This window comes from Microtus pennsylvanicus, chromosome 6 (assembly GCF_037038515.1).
Source record: "Microtus pennsylvanicus isolate mMicPen1 chromosome 6, mMicPen1.hap1, whole genome shotgun sequence".
NCBI lineage: Eukaryota > Metazoa > Chordata > Mammalia > Rodentia > Cricetidae > Microtus > Microtus pennsylvanicus.
The window spans coordinates 44,469,357-44,487,917 of record NC_134584.1 but is presented as its reverse complement, the minus strand read 5'-3'; the positions used below and the strand labels follow the sequence as shown (position 1 = coordinate 44,487,917).

Below are 18,561 nucleotides of genomic sequence, written 5' to 3'. Positions count from 1 at the left end.
AACACTACAGTCACAATAATATTGTTCATGGATAAGGATGAAATTACACCTTTATTCTTTACCAGACACCTCAGAGTAAGGCATTGAAAATGTTAACACAATATATATTTACTTCAAGACCACATACAAAAGCAAAGGAATTCTAAATATTATTTATAAAACTATGTTCCTCCATTGATCTTTGAGATAATAAAATTAGAAAATAAATTAATAAATTTGAAAATAAAATTAGAACAAAAATAAACTACTATATATAATATGGCTAAATATTAATTTCAAAATGAAATACAGATTTGGGTAGTTTAACTTGCTAAAGATATCTACCAGACTAAAAAAAAAAAGTAATGTAACATGTAAGCTAATGACAGATTATTATTAATGACCTATTATTCATTTATAATTTAGAATAAGAAAAATGCTATCACATTTTTCTGTGGCAATGCTCATAAAGTTGGGAATAAGAGGCAAGAACTGGCAATGGCAAGAAGTTATGTCAGAGCCCTCTCACTGCAATAAGTGAAGAGAATATATGGTCCATTGTAGGTAGCAACAAAGGTCTCAATTTAAAGAAGAGATGTTTCTGGAGATATACTCATAAACACTATGTATTCAGAAAAGAAAGAATGGCAATAATGGTTTATAAAAATATATCAAAAAAGATTTTAGCTGACAAAGTCCTGGCAATCTACTAACCCAATTTCCTTCTGATCTCACAGATGAGGCAAAACAAGACAAGGTAATCTGTTCAAGGTCATACCTAACTGCACAAAAAAGGTTCAAATTTTGGTGTTAAGAATCATTTCTGGGCTGGAGAGATGGCTCAGTCTTTAAAGACTAGCCCTCCATCCCCACCCCGAAAAACAAGAATAATTCTTTAAGAAGATGGTTTCTAAGTGTAAAAGGAAAATGAAAGGGACTAAACTTGGACTGGGTTTAAATGAAGGCTATTAGAGCAATGCAGTATTAACCACAAGGTCAGGATCAAGTCCTGGAAGATAAGGCAAGGCAACTGAAAGTCCGAAAAGAATAACAAGGCAAAAATCACGATGAAAGTACATAGCGACTTCCAGGCTGCCCTCTTAGTCCCAAATGTTATATGTTCACTGGGGTCAGAAATGTTGGTTAGAAATCATTGCTGCTGTCATTTTGCAAGAGAGGAAGGAAGGCACAATGAAGACAGTAGGTGCTGAAGCCAGGAGACCAGAAAATATTCCCAACACTTACTTTGTCTATTTACATTCATGGTCCAAGTAAGTATTAAAAAATATAAATAAATTTCAAGGTAATATATTTCAGAAGTTTCCTAGCTTCCTGTTCTTTATTCTTATCAGATTCTGATACCAAGAATTAATGGATAGCAGTTAAGGCATTTTACAATATCTTACGATGCAGATCAAAGAAGGGTCATTGTAGAGAAAACAACATACTAGGGAAAAAATCCAGTTTCCTCGAAATATTTTTGTTTTTTTTTTAAACTTAAATATGGTTTTGGAATTTCATTTTTTTTAATTAGTAAAACTTCTGCTCTTCTTAGACAGGCATCAACTCTGTCTGAGGGGCAAAGCTTGGACAACTTGGATTCTCCGGCAAGGGATTAATGACTAGACAGATCTACAGGCAGACAGACACACTAAGAACGAGCAGTTAGGCTTGTAACTCACCATCTTTTTCCTCTTGTCTTGTTCTGTGGGTGGTTCTTCATCCTCTGTTACTTTTGGCACTTCATGATGACACATCAACATACAACTACAATTAAAAGACAATCACCAGACTTTAAGTAAAATTGTCTCCATGGAATGAAGCAAGCGTTCAAAATTACTGAAAACATGAACGCTTCTTTCAAGCAAATGAAGAGGAAAAGATTAGATAAATAAGACTATATTTTTTAAAGTTTTTTTGTTTGGTTGGTTTGGTTTGGTTCTTGGTTTTATAGGCTAGGGAGCTGGCTCGGACAATAGTGTTTGCTGCACAAGCGTGAAGACCTGAGTCCATGCAAAGAAGCTGGGCACAGCAGCACATCTGTGAACCCAGCACTACACCGGTGGTGAAAGAAGGCTTGCTAACTAGAAAGGGTAGCTAAAGTGGCAAGCTCTAGGTTCAGTGAGCGGCAATGTCTCAGAAACTGAGGCAGCGAGCAATTGGGAACGACACCCAACATTGACCTTTAGCTTCCACACCCACCTGTAAACACACATACAGAAAAAGTTTTCTTAATTATATATGTGTAAAAAAAACCCCATTGTTTTAAAATAGGCCACAGCAAAGGGAATGTGGAACGTTTAACTTGGGCATTTACTACAGTAAATTATAAAGAACTTGGGAGAACAAGTCAGGAGGATCAGTATCTCAAGATTAACTCTAGCTACCTACATAAGGGGGGGGGGGGGCAAAACAGATCCACATGATAAAATTTTAAGATTATTTGTAGGAAGCTTTTAAACCAAAAATCACTAAAAGGTTAATAATTTATATCTTTTTAAAACATAAAAAAACAATACCCCAAGATTTGCACTTAAACTACTTCCCCAAACTCATGCACATCTTCAGACCGTACACACAGTGACTTCAACAGAAGCATCATCAAAACACTACTGGTTATGGAACAATCCACTTCATATTCCAAATGAAATTACTGTGCTTTGAGAAACTTGTCCCCGGTGGCACCAGTAGCTTCAGGACAGTTAGAAATCATTCTATTTTGATTATCTGCACCACTGCTCTCCACCATTAGCAGAGGTAATAGAAACACAGCTTCCTGTTCATCTAGCACTCATTATAGGAGACAAGAGATGAATAACGCTGAGTGAGTCACCATCAATGGAACAAACCCCACAATTTCCCAATACTGAACAGAAGAACTCAGAAATTTATCAGAGCTATACGTTTCTAACCAATAAACTACAGCAAAAGTTTGGTTTCTCTTAGTGTTTTACCCCCAATCAAGGGGAAGGACAGTTCCAAAGTCAACTATTCAAAAGTTAATTTAGGATTTAGGCCGGCTGCTAATATCAGAAACTTAATCAGACTCACTGTCACAGAGACATGGCGGGTGTCCTGAACAATTAAAAACAATGCCGTCTGGGAGCACTGCATCTGGTCTAGTCAGTGCACATCCGTGCAGTCCCACAGCAGGAACCTTGAGCTGAAATGTCCTGAAAACAAGAAGCACCTTGGCCTTCAACTCACCAGTGGCCTTAGTCTTTCTGAAGCTGCAATACTTTTGTCTGCTGAGACAATAAAGCATATGAGGCACAGTGGCTGGCTAATGTGCAAGGTAAAAAAACACATTATATCAACTCAAACTAAAGTGAAAGGTCTTAAGAAAGTCTAGATCCCAGTTTGAGTTTTAGAACTGAGTAAGGTATGCTTCCTTCCATTGGCCATCGTATGCCATCTAGACTTCAATTCAACTGCAACAAATATTGGTCCCTATGGAAGCACTTTTCTTTGTCTCAAGTTCTGCACCACAAAAAATGTTCGCTTGTTGCCTCTGCTTCTCCCTCCTGCTTCTGCTGCTTCTCCTCCTCCTCTTCTTAAAAAATTTATCTTTATATTTATGTGTGAGTATATGCCAATGAGTGCAGAGTCTGTGGGGGTCAGAAGAGGGTATCAGATTCACCTGAAGCTAGAGTTACAGGCAGTGGTGAGCTGCCTCATAGGGTGCTTAGAACTGAACTCAGGTCCTCTGGAAGAACATAAGTGCTCAAAACCAAAGAGCCATGTCTCCAGGCCTGTTACTTACATAGTAAAAAATGTTCAACTTTGCTTTCTTTGATGCTAAAGGACTTAGCACAATGAAGAATGTGTGTGTATGTGTGTATATATGTGTATGTATGTATGTGTGTGTATGTGTGTATATATACATACATTATATATATATATATATATATTCCTTTCCTTTAATGATCAAAACATAACTAAAGGACTGACTATGTTTACTATAGTTTCTGCAAATTATACTCATTTAGGTTTGAAAAAGGTGTAAAACTTTTTTTCTAACTCACTGAGCTATATGTATCACCAGCCCAAAAAAAACAACAAAAAAATCAAATCTTACCAAAAAGCACAAAGTTGAAACTATCTTCTGAAGAAAAGCCCCAAATGAAAGTGAAATTTCATTTTGTTCATGAAGATTCAAGGAAGGCCGTTATATTTTAATTGAAACACAGAGACTAGATTTCTAATAAGCTAAAATATATGGAGGGCTTGAATGTAATAGTTATAGTAATAAAATACTATCAATAATTGTTTAAAATAACAATGACTATCTTGTGAACACATATAGCCACTCCCCCATTACACACCTGAGCAAAATTACTGAATACTTCTAGGCACTAGGGTGCTAAATCAGAATTTTTCTCAATAAAAAACTCCAAAGGATCAAACACAACTAACAAATACTGGTAAGAAACACCAAGTCCTCCAAATTCTTTTGTTTAGTTAAAGGTACCTGTAATAACATGCTTCAGTAAATCTACAAATCCCGCCCTAAGTCACCCTGTTAATATTCCAGTGAGAAAAAGGTGACTTTACAAACATTCACTCAATGTCCCCAAAACTTCTCCTAGCCTCAACCAACTTTTTTCCCAGAGTAGCAAATTTTGATGCTTCAAATTTAACCCAGGGGAACAGTCCAAGGCGGAAACCTGAACAGGCGCTTTCTCCCCATGGCTTGTTCTGCCTGTTAATAACCCTAGACTACCTGCCCAGAGATGGCACTACCCTTGGTGGTCTGGGCTCTTCTATATCAAACATTAATTAAGAAAATGCCACACAGACTTGACTGAAGGCAACACGATGTAAACAATTTCTCAAATGAAGTTCCCATTTCCCTGATGACCCTAGTTTGTGTCAATTTCACACACACACACAAACACACACACACACACACACACCCCAAAACCAAAACCAAACAACCACCCTTCTATTTTCATGTAATTCTGTTGCTGCCCTACAGTAAACTCAGAGGAGCAAGCATGCTAGGCAAGAGTTCAACCCCTGAGCACCACCCCTTCCCTCATCCTTCTTACAGAGCCTGAATCTGTGCAGCTTCACTCTGCTTCCAGCTATCAAAAACTTCTAAAATGGCCAGTTTCAGGACCAGAGTCAGTGTTCAACAAAAGTCACGACAATCCTACTCCCCTAGACAGTGGTGGCTCACAGAGGGGGCATGTTTGTGGAATTCTGGTCAATTAGATAGAAGGAATGAAATCTTTGAAATGGTTTCTAGAAAAGATTTACTTCAATCTTTAAAAAGACATGGAGAGGAGAGCGTCTGCCACTAGCACTCATGAAACCCCTGGAGCTACTCTGTGCCCACGCAGAAAGTAGCCTGCAGGTCAGGCTGATGTGCTGAGGGATAGAGTGGACAGAACCTGGGTCTTTGATGCTGTTGGCAAGGTCACACTAGCTAATGCTGGAGTCACTTGCCTACAAACATACTGTTGCCAGAGAGAGTCAAGACCTTATTGTTAAAGCTTAAGTTCTATTACAGTCCCTTATATAACTACTAGGAGAAGGAAATGTTTTTGGTTTCCTTCTCCTAGTAAACCTATTCCCCTCTACTTAAAAACAACAGCATGCAGCTCTTAGGACTTCTTTTTGCACTGACATTTATTTAGTTCACAGCTAAGTCTTTCATCCATTAGCCACAGCCCCCACCCATTTAAGTGTTGCTATTTCCTTGCGTGCATTCTCAAATCCTTTTATGGTCCGAATATAAGTAACTAAGTAAACATAGTATATTATTAGCAATGCAGAGAATGTGCCAAGAAGGAGCACAGACCAAAGCCAAAGCCATGACACACCGAGAAGAGATTTTGAGTCAGCCCACAATTTAAAAAGTCTATCTAGGGTTTGGTGACAATCCATGGAAAAGGAGAACAAGCCATGCAAGGTATTAGGAGTCAGCACAGAATATCATCCAACAGCTTGCTTCAGTTCACACCTGGGCTTTGAACTTTATGAAGCAGAAGGCATGGCTGAGTAGGGGAACACTGAGAGAGACCTCTGAGGAAGACTAAAGACAGAAGATAGCAGAGAGTGGGTTTTGTTTCTCGTTATTTTGCTGTTGATGTTATGTAGTTTCCCAGTCTTTTCCCTCCTGAAGGGACTTCTGGTGAGTACAATGAATCAAATGAAGAATAAACTCATTACAAAAGCCTAAGTTTTATTTTTTTCAAATAAGACTACTTCCTTTATAGCTGTGTTTTATACTCTACAGACATAAAAAAAATTATGAGTCTTTTCTAATCAACTTTACTGCCTCTTGAAAAAGCCAGCTAAATTCTTTCTTCCTTTTTACTTCCCAAACTCTGTCAAGAGGTTATCAATTTCTCTTCCCAGTATTTTTGTAAATGAAATATTCATAAGAAAAAAAAAGAAAGCATGCTATACAGACCATCAGCACACACGTCTCTAGTCTCACTGATGTGCTGTCCTGGGTTGATGAAGAGACTCTCACGGAAAAATAAGCAACGCACAGATGCAGATTCCCCAACTCTCAAGTGAAACTCACCTAAGGGATTTATTTCCTGCAACAATCTCAAGCAACACTGCTATATTAATTATAGCCAACCATTGCATATTCATTTACCTTAGAATATGGACTTTTTAATAGATAAAATAAGAATATAGAACCATTAGAAGAACACATAAGAACTCACTGCTGTTTTCCCAAACAAAATATACTGAAATTTTTAAAGGCCTAAACAAATGTCATTAGGCCATATTAAGACACAAAGACAAAAAGAGGCTAGAAACAGCAATTAAAAAAATAATGTGCATACTATCCAATTATAAATACCTGCTGGCTCTCCTTAGCTGCTCCTGCCACCCTTCCTCCAAAGCTCATCTCAAATTCAGTTCAGCATTGATCACAACATAGTATGACCTGTAACAGCCAACTAAGTGGTTTTTCTGCCTCTGGCTCACAATTTCTACAGGTCATATGAGTCTCATTATAAACCTGATGATCTCATGACTTAAGGTATTTTTCTAAAGCCAGAACCACAGGGCATACACTGCCACACTTGGGATGTAGTCTGGCCCCTTCATGAATTACATTTACAACAGATAATTTCTTAGGTCCTTCTTTTTATAAGTTGGAAGCTTTGTTGAATGGGCTTTTGTCCTAAGGGCACCACTCCTATTCTATTTTGACCAAAGGCTTTGTCTTTTGTCTCTCAACACAAGCCTTGGCTCAAACATTAAATTTCCTGGTGCTCTTTTTCTCCTTACACTTTACTTTACTTTTTTTTCTATTTTCTTTTTCTTTTGCCCTGCTTGCTCTTCTTCATTTCAGACCTGCATAAGTGTGAATAGCAATAACCAAGTGACAGATTACACTGAAAAACTCCTCTGCCAACACAACAGTCCAAAACTTTTCAACTTAGCCTCCGGTAGAGTCTTACAAGGACAAAAAGCAACCACATTGTCTGCAGCTTAGTCTAATACTGTTCCCCTCTGAGACCTTTTTGAGCTGAGCCACTGTAGTCCACACTGTTTTTATTACTTTGTCTTTCCAAAATCCTGTTAGTGTCAGTCTGTTAAGCGCACTTACAGTGTTCAACTGCTTTCCTGGTCCAAATTTCCAAAGTCTTCCACATTCCTCCAAAAATCCAGCATGGTCAGACCTATTACAACAGTAGCCCACTCCCTGGTACCAACTTCTGTCTTAGCTACTTTTCTATTGCTGAGACAAAACACAATGACCAAGGCAACTTGGGAAAGAAAACACTTACTTTGGGATTTGCAGCTGTGAAGGGTTAGAATCTACGACTACTATGGGCAAGGAGCGCAGCAGCAACAGGCAGGCATGGTGCCAGAGCAGAGCTTGTTTACATGCTTATCTTACATCCTGATCCACACCTGCCATGAGCTTTGGAAGCCTCAAAGCCCATCCCTGACCACACGCCTCCTCCAACAAGACCACACCTTCTAATCCTTCCCAAACAGCTCCACCGACTGGGTGCAAGTATTCACACACATAGTCCAGGTCGGTGTGGTGGTTTGAAAGAAAATGGTCTACAAAGGGAGTGGCACTGTTAGGAAGTATGCCTTGCCAAGGAAGTGCAGTCACTGTGGGTACTGGCTTTGAGGTCTCTTTTCTCAGGCTTCATTCAGTGTGACAGTCAGTCCACTTTCCGATGCCTGTGAGTCAAGATGTAAACACTCTCAGCTCCAATAGCATGTGTGCCTGTATGCAGCCATGCTCCCTGCCATGATAAACTGAACCTCTGAACTGTAAGTAAGTTACCACAATTAAATGTTTCCTTTATAAGAATTGCCATGGTCCACTTCATAGCAATAGAAACCTAACTAACACACTGGGACATTCTCATTCAAACTACTATATGTCACTTCGATACTTAAAAATTAACACTGACCTCTATTGATTAAAACATAAAAATTCCAAAACTGTCTTATGCTGGTTACTTAACTAGTTGGATCCAATCCACTACAGACCCTCAGAAGTTTTTCTGGCTGGAAATGTAGAGTAATAATCACTTGCCTATTTTGTGCAAGGTTTAATCCCCCGATTAACACAAAAACCCAAACAACTGCTGCTCTCAGTCTCTTGAACTCTCTGACCTGTTCTGGATCCTAGTGCTGCTCCACTGGTATCAGTTTCCCCGGAAGGGAGATTGTTGCTTTCTTATACAGCACAATGCCTGACCTAAACAAGTGGGAAGAGGAAAGCTATCAATAAAGTTTTTTTCATGTGATAGTTACATGTCAACCTAACCCTTAGTGAGAGTTCAATAGCTGTGAAGAGACACCATGTCCACGGCAACTCTTGAGAATGAAAACAATGGATAGGGCGGCTCAGTTCAGAGCTTTAGTCCATTAACATAACGGTGGGACAAGGCGGTCTGCAGGCAGATATGATGCTGGCGAAGTAGCTGAGAGTCCTACATCTTTATCTGCAGGCATCAGGAAGTAAACTATGTCACTGGGCATAGCTTGAACATAGGAAACCTCAAAACCTACCCCCACAGTAACACTTCCTCCAACAAAACCACACCTACTCCAACAAAGGCACATCTCATAGTGCCACTCTCTATGGGCTTAGAGGGGCCAATTACATTCAAACTACCACACCAGGAGCCCAGGTATTGGTAGATATTTTAGGTTTGCAGAAAAGCTATTTTTAGATGGGACCAGTTTCTGAATCATGAGCTGGATAAAGCCAATGTCCTCTCTACATGTGTTGGGACTTTGCCAACTCAGCAAATATGCAGAAAAATGTTGAGTCAGAGAATTCATGCTCTATCTGCTTTTAAGTTAAAACTTGTGAAATTTTTCTGCCTTTAACCTGGATGGACAAGAACTAAAAACTACCAGGTCTCCTAAGTCTAGTTTCCCACTGTAGACCAGAGATGCATCAGGCTCTGTGATCAGATGAGTCAATTTCTTAAAAGAAATATTTTTAGAGTTCTGTTTACTGTTTCTGCAGAGAATTCTAATATGTATACTACTTACACAAGTGAAGAAAACAACTTTCTTCCTTTGTTCTAATTCACGCTCAAATGGCATTATAATTAAAATGCCAACGGAACCAGAAAGATTAGCTTCCTGTCAATGAACTGTTCAATTTAACATAAAGAAAAAACTGGAAAGTAAGTAGGCCACTAAAATGACTCTTTGGTGCTTTTCATTTGAACTTTTCTGGAAGTCTAAATGTGTCTTGTATCCTGTGTGAACAGATTACAGAGTAGGAAGACTTACCACAGACCACACTAAGAAGCCTAACTCACACAAGTGGGGTAACTTGTGTCTCTATAACATTCCTCTATGACAAATGCCACCCCGGGGAAAAAACAATCGCCCAGTAATTCTGGGAAGGGAAACAGCAGTGAATGATGGATTCTGGCTCCCAGGAACACAAGCCCTCATGTCTGGGTTCTCTTTGTTTAGATTTCATTTTTTATTTTATTTTACTGTTTCATTTCTACTGTGGATTCCAGGGTTCGGCTCAGGCTGTCAAGTGTGCACAGCACGTACTTTTAGCCCACTGAGCCGTCTCACCAGCCATCAGTTTGTATTTCTATGACAGTTTCCTAATTAGGTCGTTTTCTTTCTAAAGCAAAAGTTTTTTATTTTATGCTAAAATTGGTATAAGGAAGAATTTTATCTTATTATATATTATTCCGTGTGTGTGTGCATGCACATAATACCTATGTAAATTGGAAAAGCACTTTCTTGTCTTATATATTATTTCTTATTTTCATATATTTAAGTCATATAAAATAAACTGGACAAGAAATATCTGAACATATCCTGAGTACTTCACCATCACTTCCAAATTATGTTACACTGTATATAAACATATGGTCCTGTTATATTAAAGTCTTATTGTAACAATTCCTGCTAACTTTAAAGGTAAATTCCCTTCATGCATGAGTGGTTACTTCTGTTTTGTAGTCACAAAAAGCTGGATATTCCTATTTCATAGTAATTCTTCAAAAGTTAAATAATATATCAGGCATTTTTATGTTTAATAAGATCCAAATTTATCTCCTTACAGTGTTTTCAACAAAACATGACTCAAAGGGAAATCTTTCTCATTGGCTATAAATGGCTTTGTAAAGAGCAAAGAAATCAGGTTCTCTGTATTAATATGTCAAGCAGCCTACAATCTCATGAAGTCTTGCTAAACACTATAGCTAAATATCTTTGTTAATGTAATAGGAAGAAAAAGATATAATAAATATTACCCGCAGAACAACATAAATGATTTTAAAAATTCAAGCTAATAAATGTATGAATAAGAGTATCAGTATTCTTGTTTGTTTGGTTAATTTTTGTTTTGTTTTTGCAAGACAGGATTTCTCTGTAGCTTTGGAGCCTATCCTGAAACCAGCTCTTGTAGACCAGGCTGGTCTCAAACTCACAGAGATCTGCCCCTGCCTCCCAAGTGCTGGGATTAAAAACATGTGCCACCACTGCCCGGTGATTATCAGTATTCTTAAGACTTATTTATTTTCATTTTATATGTATGAGTTGGCCTGCAGGTACATATATGCACCACATGTATGCATGATGCCCACAGAAGTCAAAGGGTTTGTTAGATCCCCTGGAACTGGATTAAAGACAGTTGTGAACAGTTATGTGGATGCTAGAAACTGAGCCTAGGTCCTTTAGAGGAGCAAGAAGTGATCTTTAGTATTTGGAGTCGCCTTTCCAGCCCCATCAGTATTCTGTTTGTGTAGTAGTAAGAGCGGCGGGGCTGCGTCCCCAGCACCCCGGCCGCCTGCTAGCTTATGCCCTGAAATAATTACACGGACACTGTATTCTTTTAAACACTGCTTGGCCCATTAGCTCTAGCCCTTACTGGCTAATTCTGATATCCTGATCAACCCATCTCTAATAAACCGTGTACCGCCGGTCTTACCAGGAAAGATTCAGCATGTCTGATCTGGCGGCTTGTGCGTCTGCCCGGGAGAGGGGAGCATGGCCTCTCCTCCAGAGAGCAGAGCTGTGGAGTCTGAGCTCACTTCCTCTTCCTCCCAGTATTCTGTTCTGTTTACTCCACCCACCTATGTTTTAACCTATGAGGGCCAAGCAGTTTCTTTATTTAATTAACCAACAACCTTCCTCCATCATGTTTGTTTGTTTATTTTTGTTTTTGAGACAGGGTCTCATTATGTAGACTAGGCTGGCCTGGACTCTGTAAACCAGGCTGATGCTAGGACTGAAGACAAGTGCTAGTAAGTCTGTCTATCCTTCAGTATTCTTCACACAATTTTGCCAAAACAAAATTTTTGTCAAAACAAAACCACAATTTCTACCAGAAGAACATAATTTTAACTATTACCTTTTAGAGCTAGACAATCAAAGGTATGATTTTAAGATGTTTTAACAACAAAAATACAAAGCAACTCATACCATTGTCCTCATTATTAGCTTGAAAGGGAACCTATTAAAAAAAATCCTTAAAAAGAAATTTACGCTAAATCATATTTGGAATTTATTTACATTACTTTAAGTTTCTTCTCTGGCAATTTTATACATATATATAAAGTATGTTGATCACATTTATGCCCTATTCCTCTCTCCACCCCCTTTCAATTCCCTTGGAACCCTTCCTTTTTTCATGTCTTTTCAGTGCAGTTGCTTGCATATGTGTGAGCATCTACTAAATCATAGGTAACTTCCCAGTGACTACACACCTACAGAAAAATAATTCCCTCATTCCCAGCAGCCATTAACTCTTATGAGCTCAGTTTAAAAAAAACAAATTATTACCAAGTCACAAAATGATGATTATTATATTGAAAGAGCTCAATTTGGACTATCACAATATAATAAATCAAATAAATTTTGTAAGCAAAAATATAATAAATAAAACACTTTGTGTAATCCTGTTGATATAGCTCAGTTCACAGCATACTCACCAACACATCCAACCCCAGTAACAAATAAAGCAGGTATGAAGGGGGACACAATTATAGTACTTGGGAAGTGAAAGAAAGGAAAAAGAGAAGTTCAATGTCACTATACAAATTCATGGTCATGTTGGGACACATCACACTATGTCTAAAAAAATTAAATAAAAACTGTATAAAAGACAAAATTATACTTTTGATATTATGAATTAAAACTCATCAGCCCCAAATCTAATTGTGATTAATTAAGTCGATCCACCTACTCTTTGTACGTTCTTGTTTCAGGGTCTTCTGTCATGACATCATGAAGGGCCTCCACAGAGATATTTATAATTGCACAGAATTTATCTTGGATAACACTAGAATAAAAAACAAAACAAAACAGATTAATCAGGGAATTTTAATAGCATATTTAAAAAATTTCAAATACTCTTGAACACATAAGTTTAGTACTGAAACAAAAAAAGCTCTCAAAATGTCTTTAAGATAATATTTTTCCAACTGCACATATCAGGAGTTTTTCTTTTGCAACATTATCATCTTTAAATATTAATGAGTGAGAGCATCAGGTGAGATAAATGAAGGCTGAGGAGAGGAGTCAGTGTTAAGAGAGCTTGCCATGTTAGCATGAGGACCTGAATGTGAGTCCTCAACGTGCACGTAAAAGGGAGATGCAGCCGTGTTTGTCTGTAGCCCTAGCTTTAAGGGTTGAGATAGAAGAAGCCCTGGGGTTAAAAGCTTGTCTCATAGGAATAAAGCTGAGAATGACAGAGAGATACAATTTTATATACATTCATTCGTTCTCTCTCTCTCTCTTTCTCTCTCTCACTCTCTCCTCTCTCATATACACACCGATTTTACTTTTTTTTTCAATAGTCTTGTGTTAATTTTATAACTAAGGGCCCAAAAGTGCTGACAAAAATGTCTTTCTGAATTGCAAGGGGAAAAAAAAAACCATGTAGTGTCTGTTTGGGTTAAGGCTTTACCCAGCCCCTGGCATCCATATACCCAAAGAGTCTGGGATGTTTGGGTGAAAGTGTCACCCCAGCCCCTGGCACTCCTATACCCAAAGAGTCTAGAATGTTTGGGTTAAGGCTTCACCTCAGTTCCTGGCATCCATATATCCAAAGAGTCATCAGTCTTATCCCAGAATCCCCACAGCATGAACTATGACAGCATTGAAGTTTACACTGTTTAGATACTTTTACAGAATTTAGACTGTAAATATTTTTGTCCCCTAAATGGAAACAATCCTTTCTATATAGTAATTCTCTGCATGGTCATGAGAAAGCATAGAAAAACATTTAGCTCCCCTAAACTGGGAAAGCCAGCCAAGGAAAACCTAAACATTCATAATTCAAAGTCCAATAATTCACTCTTTTTAAAAAACAAAGATTTATTTTTATGTGTAGAGATATGCTTTTCTTGCATGTATGTCTGTATATCACTTGTGAACCTGGTGCCTGTGGAGGCTGGGAAAGGGTGTTGGATCCCCTGGAACTGCAGTTACAGCCAGTTGTGACCCATCATATGGTTGCTGAAAATTGAACCCAGGTATTCTGGAAGAGCTGTTAGTGCCTTAATTACTGAGCAACCAGTCCAATCCAGCCCCACAACTCACTACCTTAAAACAAACTTATTTTCGTTAACTCAATGATCTTACAAAGGATTTTCCATGTGTAGTATTTATCTAGGTTTTTGTTTGTTGTTACTGCATAGTCACATAAAATTTCTGCGCCATCCTCAAGCCATCACCTCTATCATTAAAAGAAATAATTAAGACAGTGGATATGGTGCTAGTGAGACGGGTCCGTGGTTAAAGGCACTTAGCAACATGATTGAAGTGGATATGGTGCTAGTGAGACGGGTCCATGGTTAAAGGCACTTAGCAACATGACTGAAGTGGATATGGTGCTAGTGAGACGGGTCCGTGGTTAAAGGCACTTAGCAACATGACTGAAGTGGATATGGTGCTAGTGAGACGGGTCCGTGGTTAAAGGCACTTAGCAACATGACTGAAGTGGATATGGTGCTAGTGAGACGGGTCCATGGTTAAAGGCACTTAGCAACATGACTGAAGTGGATATGGTGCTAGTGAGACGGGTCCGTGGTTAAAGGCACTTAGCAACATGACTGAAGTGGATATGGTGCTAGTGAGACGGGTCCGTGGTTAAAGGCACTTAGCAACATGATTGAAGTGGATATGGTGCTAGTGAGACGGGTCCGTGGTTAAAGGCACTTAGCAACATGACTGAAGACCTGAGTTTGCCATCAGCACTCGTGCTGTACAAACAGAAAAATGACTCTTGCAGGTGGTACACACACACACAGAGAGAAAAAAGTAATACAACTTTTAAAAAGATGATCAATATTTAGCGTATTAGTTACTTTTCTTTTATTGTGTGTCTTAAAAAGGGTTTCTCTATTGCTGTGAAAGGCACACCATGACCACAGACATTCTTATAAAGGAATACATTTAATTTGGGTGGTGGCATGCAGACAGACGTGGTGCTGGAGAGATAGCCGAGAGTTCTTACATCTTGAATCACAGGCAACAGGAAGTAGTTGGGCTTGCTGGGCGCAGCTTGAACACACCAGAGACCTCAAAGCCTACCTTCACAGTGCAACATACTTCCTCCAACAAGACTACACCCACTCCAACAAGGTCAAATATCCTGGTAGTGCCACTCCTCTTGGAGTCTTTCAAGCTACCACACTGAGATAAAAAACTATGACAGTGGCAACTTATAAAAGAAGCATTTTAATTGGGCTTAGGGTACCAGAGCATTATGGTACATAATGGTAGAAGAAAGGCACGGAAGCAGGAGCAGCTGTGAACACACACTAGAACTGCAACCAGGAGGCAGAGAGCTAACTGGGAATCGCACTGAGTCATCTGCAGTCTCACAGTCATTACATCACACACCTCCTCCAGCAAGACCACACCTCCTAATCCTTCCCAAACAGGTCTGCTACCTGGGGGCCAACCATTCAAATATATGAGTTATGGGTGCCATTCTCATGCAAACCACCACATGCTGTATCTTAGCCTTCTAACAGAATTTCCTGTCCTTTGAGATTCTGCAGAGAAAGATTATGCATGAAAAGAAAACAATGCCCAGCAAGGATATACTAAGTTTATGTAGGACATACTAAGGTTATGCATGAAAATGAAATGACCAATGTCTAATACAAGTCACACATAACCCAAGCTGGTACCAAACTCGCTCAGTATAAAGGGAGAGACCTCAAACTTGTGATCTTCCTGTCTCCCCTACCTACACCATACCTGATTTTTGTGGTACAGAAAATCAAATCTAGGGTTTCATGCATGCTAGGTAAGTAGTCTACTAACTGAGTTCCATCTCCAACCTTGGTTTCCTTAAAAGAGGGAATATAAAGAAACGTAACAGAGATTAGTAATCATGGGATCAGGCTAAGATCTCACCATTGTTAATGCTGAAAATTGTTTAAAGCAAAACTATATCATAAGTAATTACAAGGCAATCAAAAGATATACCCTAGAACAAATTTAAAAAGTCAATTGTCAGTGCTGGAGAATGGTTTGGTACTGAAAAGCCAAAAGCCATCCACAGGGTGGCTCACAGCAGTCTATGTAACTCCAGTTAGAGGGGATCCAACAGGCACAGGATATAGTGGTACACAGACAAAACACCCATACACATAAAATAATAAAAAGGCATCTGTAGTAACATTATTAAAGTTGCATGAAAAGGTACTTGTATTCAGGAATAAAGCCCGAAGAAGTCCCATATGTCATACAGTTCAGGCAAAATGAGGATAATGTGCTCTAGAAAAGTGTTAAACACACACACACACGCACACACACACGCACGCACGCACGCACGCACGCACGCACGCACGCACACACGCACACACACTTGGACCTGGTCTCATTATGTATGTAGCTCTTGCTGTTCTGAAACTCACTATGTAGACCACCTGCCTCTTCCTCCCCAATGCTGCAATTAACACCAGGTCCAGTTAGTGTTCCATATTAAAAGGCAACTCTGACTATTAATGATGAGGGCACTGATAACAACAATTGGTAAGTAGCTACCTGCCAATAAAACACAAGATAGCAGCAAAGTTCACAAAACAAAATTACACAAATGAGGCTCGATGGCAAAAAAAGAAAAGACACAGTTGGTGAGATGGATTGGTAAATATGACCAAGATACATTGAAATACATTGCACCAAATTCTCAAAAAGAAAAAAGAAAAAAATTAAGCAAAAACTAGTAATCTCGATATTTAAAAAAATTTGCAAGAAAGAGATAAAATTATAATTTGAAATAAGAGGAAAACTATTTCTCTAAGGTATTGTTTTTAAAGCCTTTATGTGTATGAGTGTTTTGTCTGTGTCTATGTAGGTGTACCATGGGCATACCTGGTACCCTCAGAAATCAGAAGAGAATGTTGGATCTCCTGAAACTGGTGTTATAAATGTCTGTGAGCCATCATTTAGGCACTAGAACCACACTCAGGTCCCTCTACAAGAGGAGCAAGTGCTCTTGATCACCGAGCCATCTTTCTAGCCTGTATTTTTAAATTATTTAAAAATATTTATATGGGGCTGGAGAGATGGCTCAGAGGTTAAGAGCACTGGCTGAGCTTCCAGAGGTCCTGAGTTCAATTCCCAGCAACCACATGGTGGCTCACAACCATCTGTAATGAGATCTGGTGCCCTCTTCTGGCGTGTGGGCATACATCAAGGCAGAATGTTGTATACATAATAAATAAATAAATCTAAAAAAAAAATATTTATATGGCAGACACGCAGAGTGGAGAAAGCCTTTGATTCCAGCACTTTGGAAGCAGAGGCCACACATCTGTGTGTGCCAGTTAGCTTGGTCTACATATGGTTGGTTCCAGGGGAGCCAGGGCAACAGAATAAGACTTTAAAAAGATTAAGTCTTTAAAAAGAAAAGAAACTATGCAATTAACTAACAACTTTATACAAACAAAAATTTGATTACTTCTTGCATGTATATTCTAGCCAAAAAGGCCACCTATTATCTATGTCTACTGCAAGCAGGCTCCCTGGCAGGATTCCTCCTCCCCACTCCCAGCATGGCATCTTAACTGCATCCACATCCTCTCCCATCTGCTCTTGGCAACCTCACAGGCGTCTCAGACTCGAGACATCTACACTATGGGATGCCTCTCAAAGTAAAAACAAAGGGGAAAAGTAAGGGCAGGCTCCCCTAAATTTTCCTCCATGAATAAAGACAAGTTCTATCCCAGCAGTGAACCAGTTCTACTCTTTCTCGTCATTCACCCTTCCAAAGCTCAACTCGCCATCACATTCCATAGCCATCTTCTGGCCTCCAAGGGCACTTACACACTCACACAGGGGCGCATGCACGTGTGCACGTGCACATACACACACACACAGAGAAACAGATGGTATAACTACATATTCGCACCCACACAGTGGACTAATTAATAGAAATCCTGGAACTTTATACATGAGAAAACACAAAACCACCTACGAATGAAAAGCCGGTAACAAAAAGCGATCCAGACATCTCTTTCCTGGATGCCTGTTTCACAGAATTTCTTCACTCTCTCACAATGTCTACCTAAACTGCCCGTCACTTAGCCTCTGGCTATCAAAACGCTGGCAATCTTTCAGTTGCGAAAGACTAAGAGGTTCCTTGATCTTCACCCTGGTCTCTCCTCCATCTTATGTGGCATTCTCTATTTCCTGGTCACCTGGTGCTAAAGTGACCAGGTATCTTCTGTCTGGTATCACAGACATCCTCACTTGTAGCAAAATGTCTCTATTATTACACTGCGAGAAAAGTTCTAGGGCTTTCCAGTTATTCCGAAAGGCTCTGAAATTCTACAAACCAGCTATGTTACACAACTTTATAATTTATGCTGTAAATAAATGGCAGCCTAGTTACCAGAGAAAAAGACTTCCATGAAATGGCCCTGGACCTTTAACCACTGATTAAACATTCAATGGAAAACTGTGTTCAGTTTTACAAATGTCCTCCTGAAATGTAATTATTGTAAATTGGAGCCTGTCCATTCCTGAGTACTCTAATCAAGAAATTTAATAAATGGTAGAGGCTAGAACTTACAAATAACGGTCAGGAAATACAGATACATTAAAAAGGGACAAAGTAAGCTTTATTTAAAA

General features: G+C 39.0%; 1 protein-coding gene across 11 annotated transcripts in view; it reads right to left on the bottom strand.

Moving 5' to 3' along the window:
* Ipo11 (importin 11) overlaps positions 1 to 18,561 on the bottom strand; it is a 159,543-nt gene that overhangs the window by 28,228 nt on the left and 112,754 nt on the right. For all 11 annotated transcript variants that reach the window (XM_075976109.1, XM_075976114.1, XM_075976117.1 and 8 more), the window contains 2 exons: positions 12,653 to 12,748; positions 1,662 to 1,746 (listed from right to left, as the gene is read on the bottom strand). In XM_075976109.1, coding sequence (XP_075832224.1) covers positions 1,662 to 1,746; positions 12,653 to 12,748 — 181 coding nt within the window. The remainder of the gene's footprint in view (positions 1 to 1,661; positions 1,747 to 12,652; positions 12,749 to 18,561) is intronic.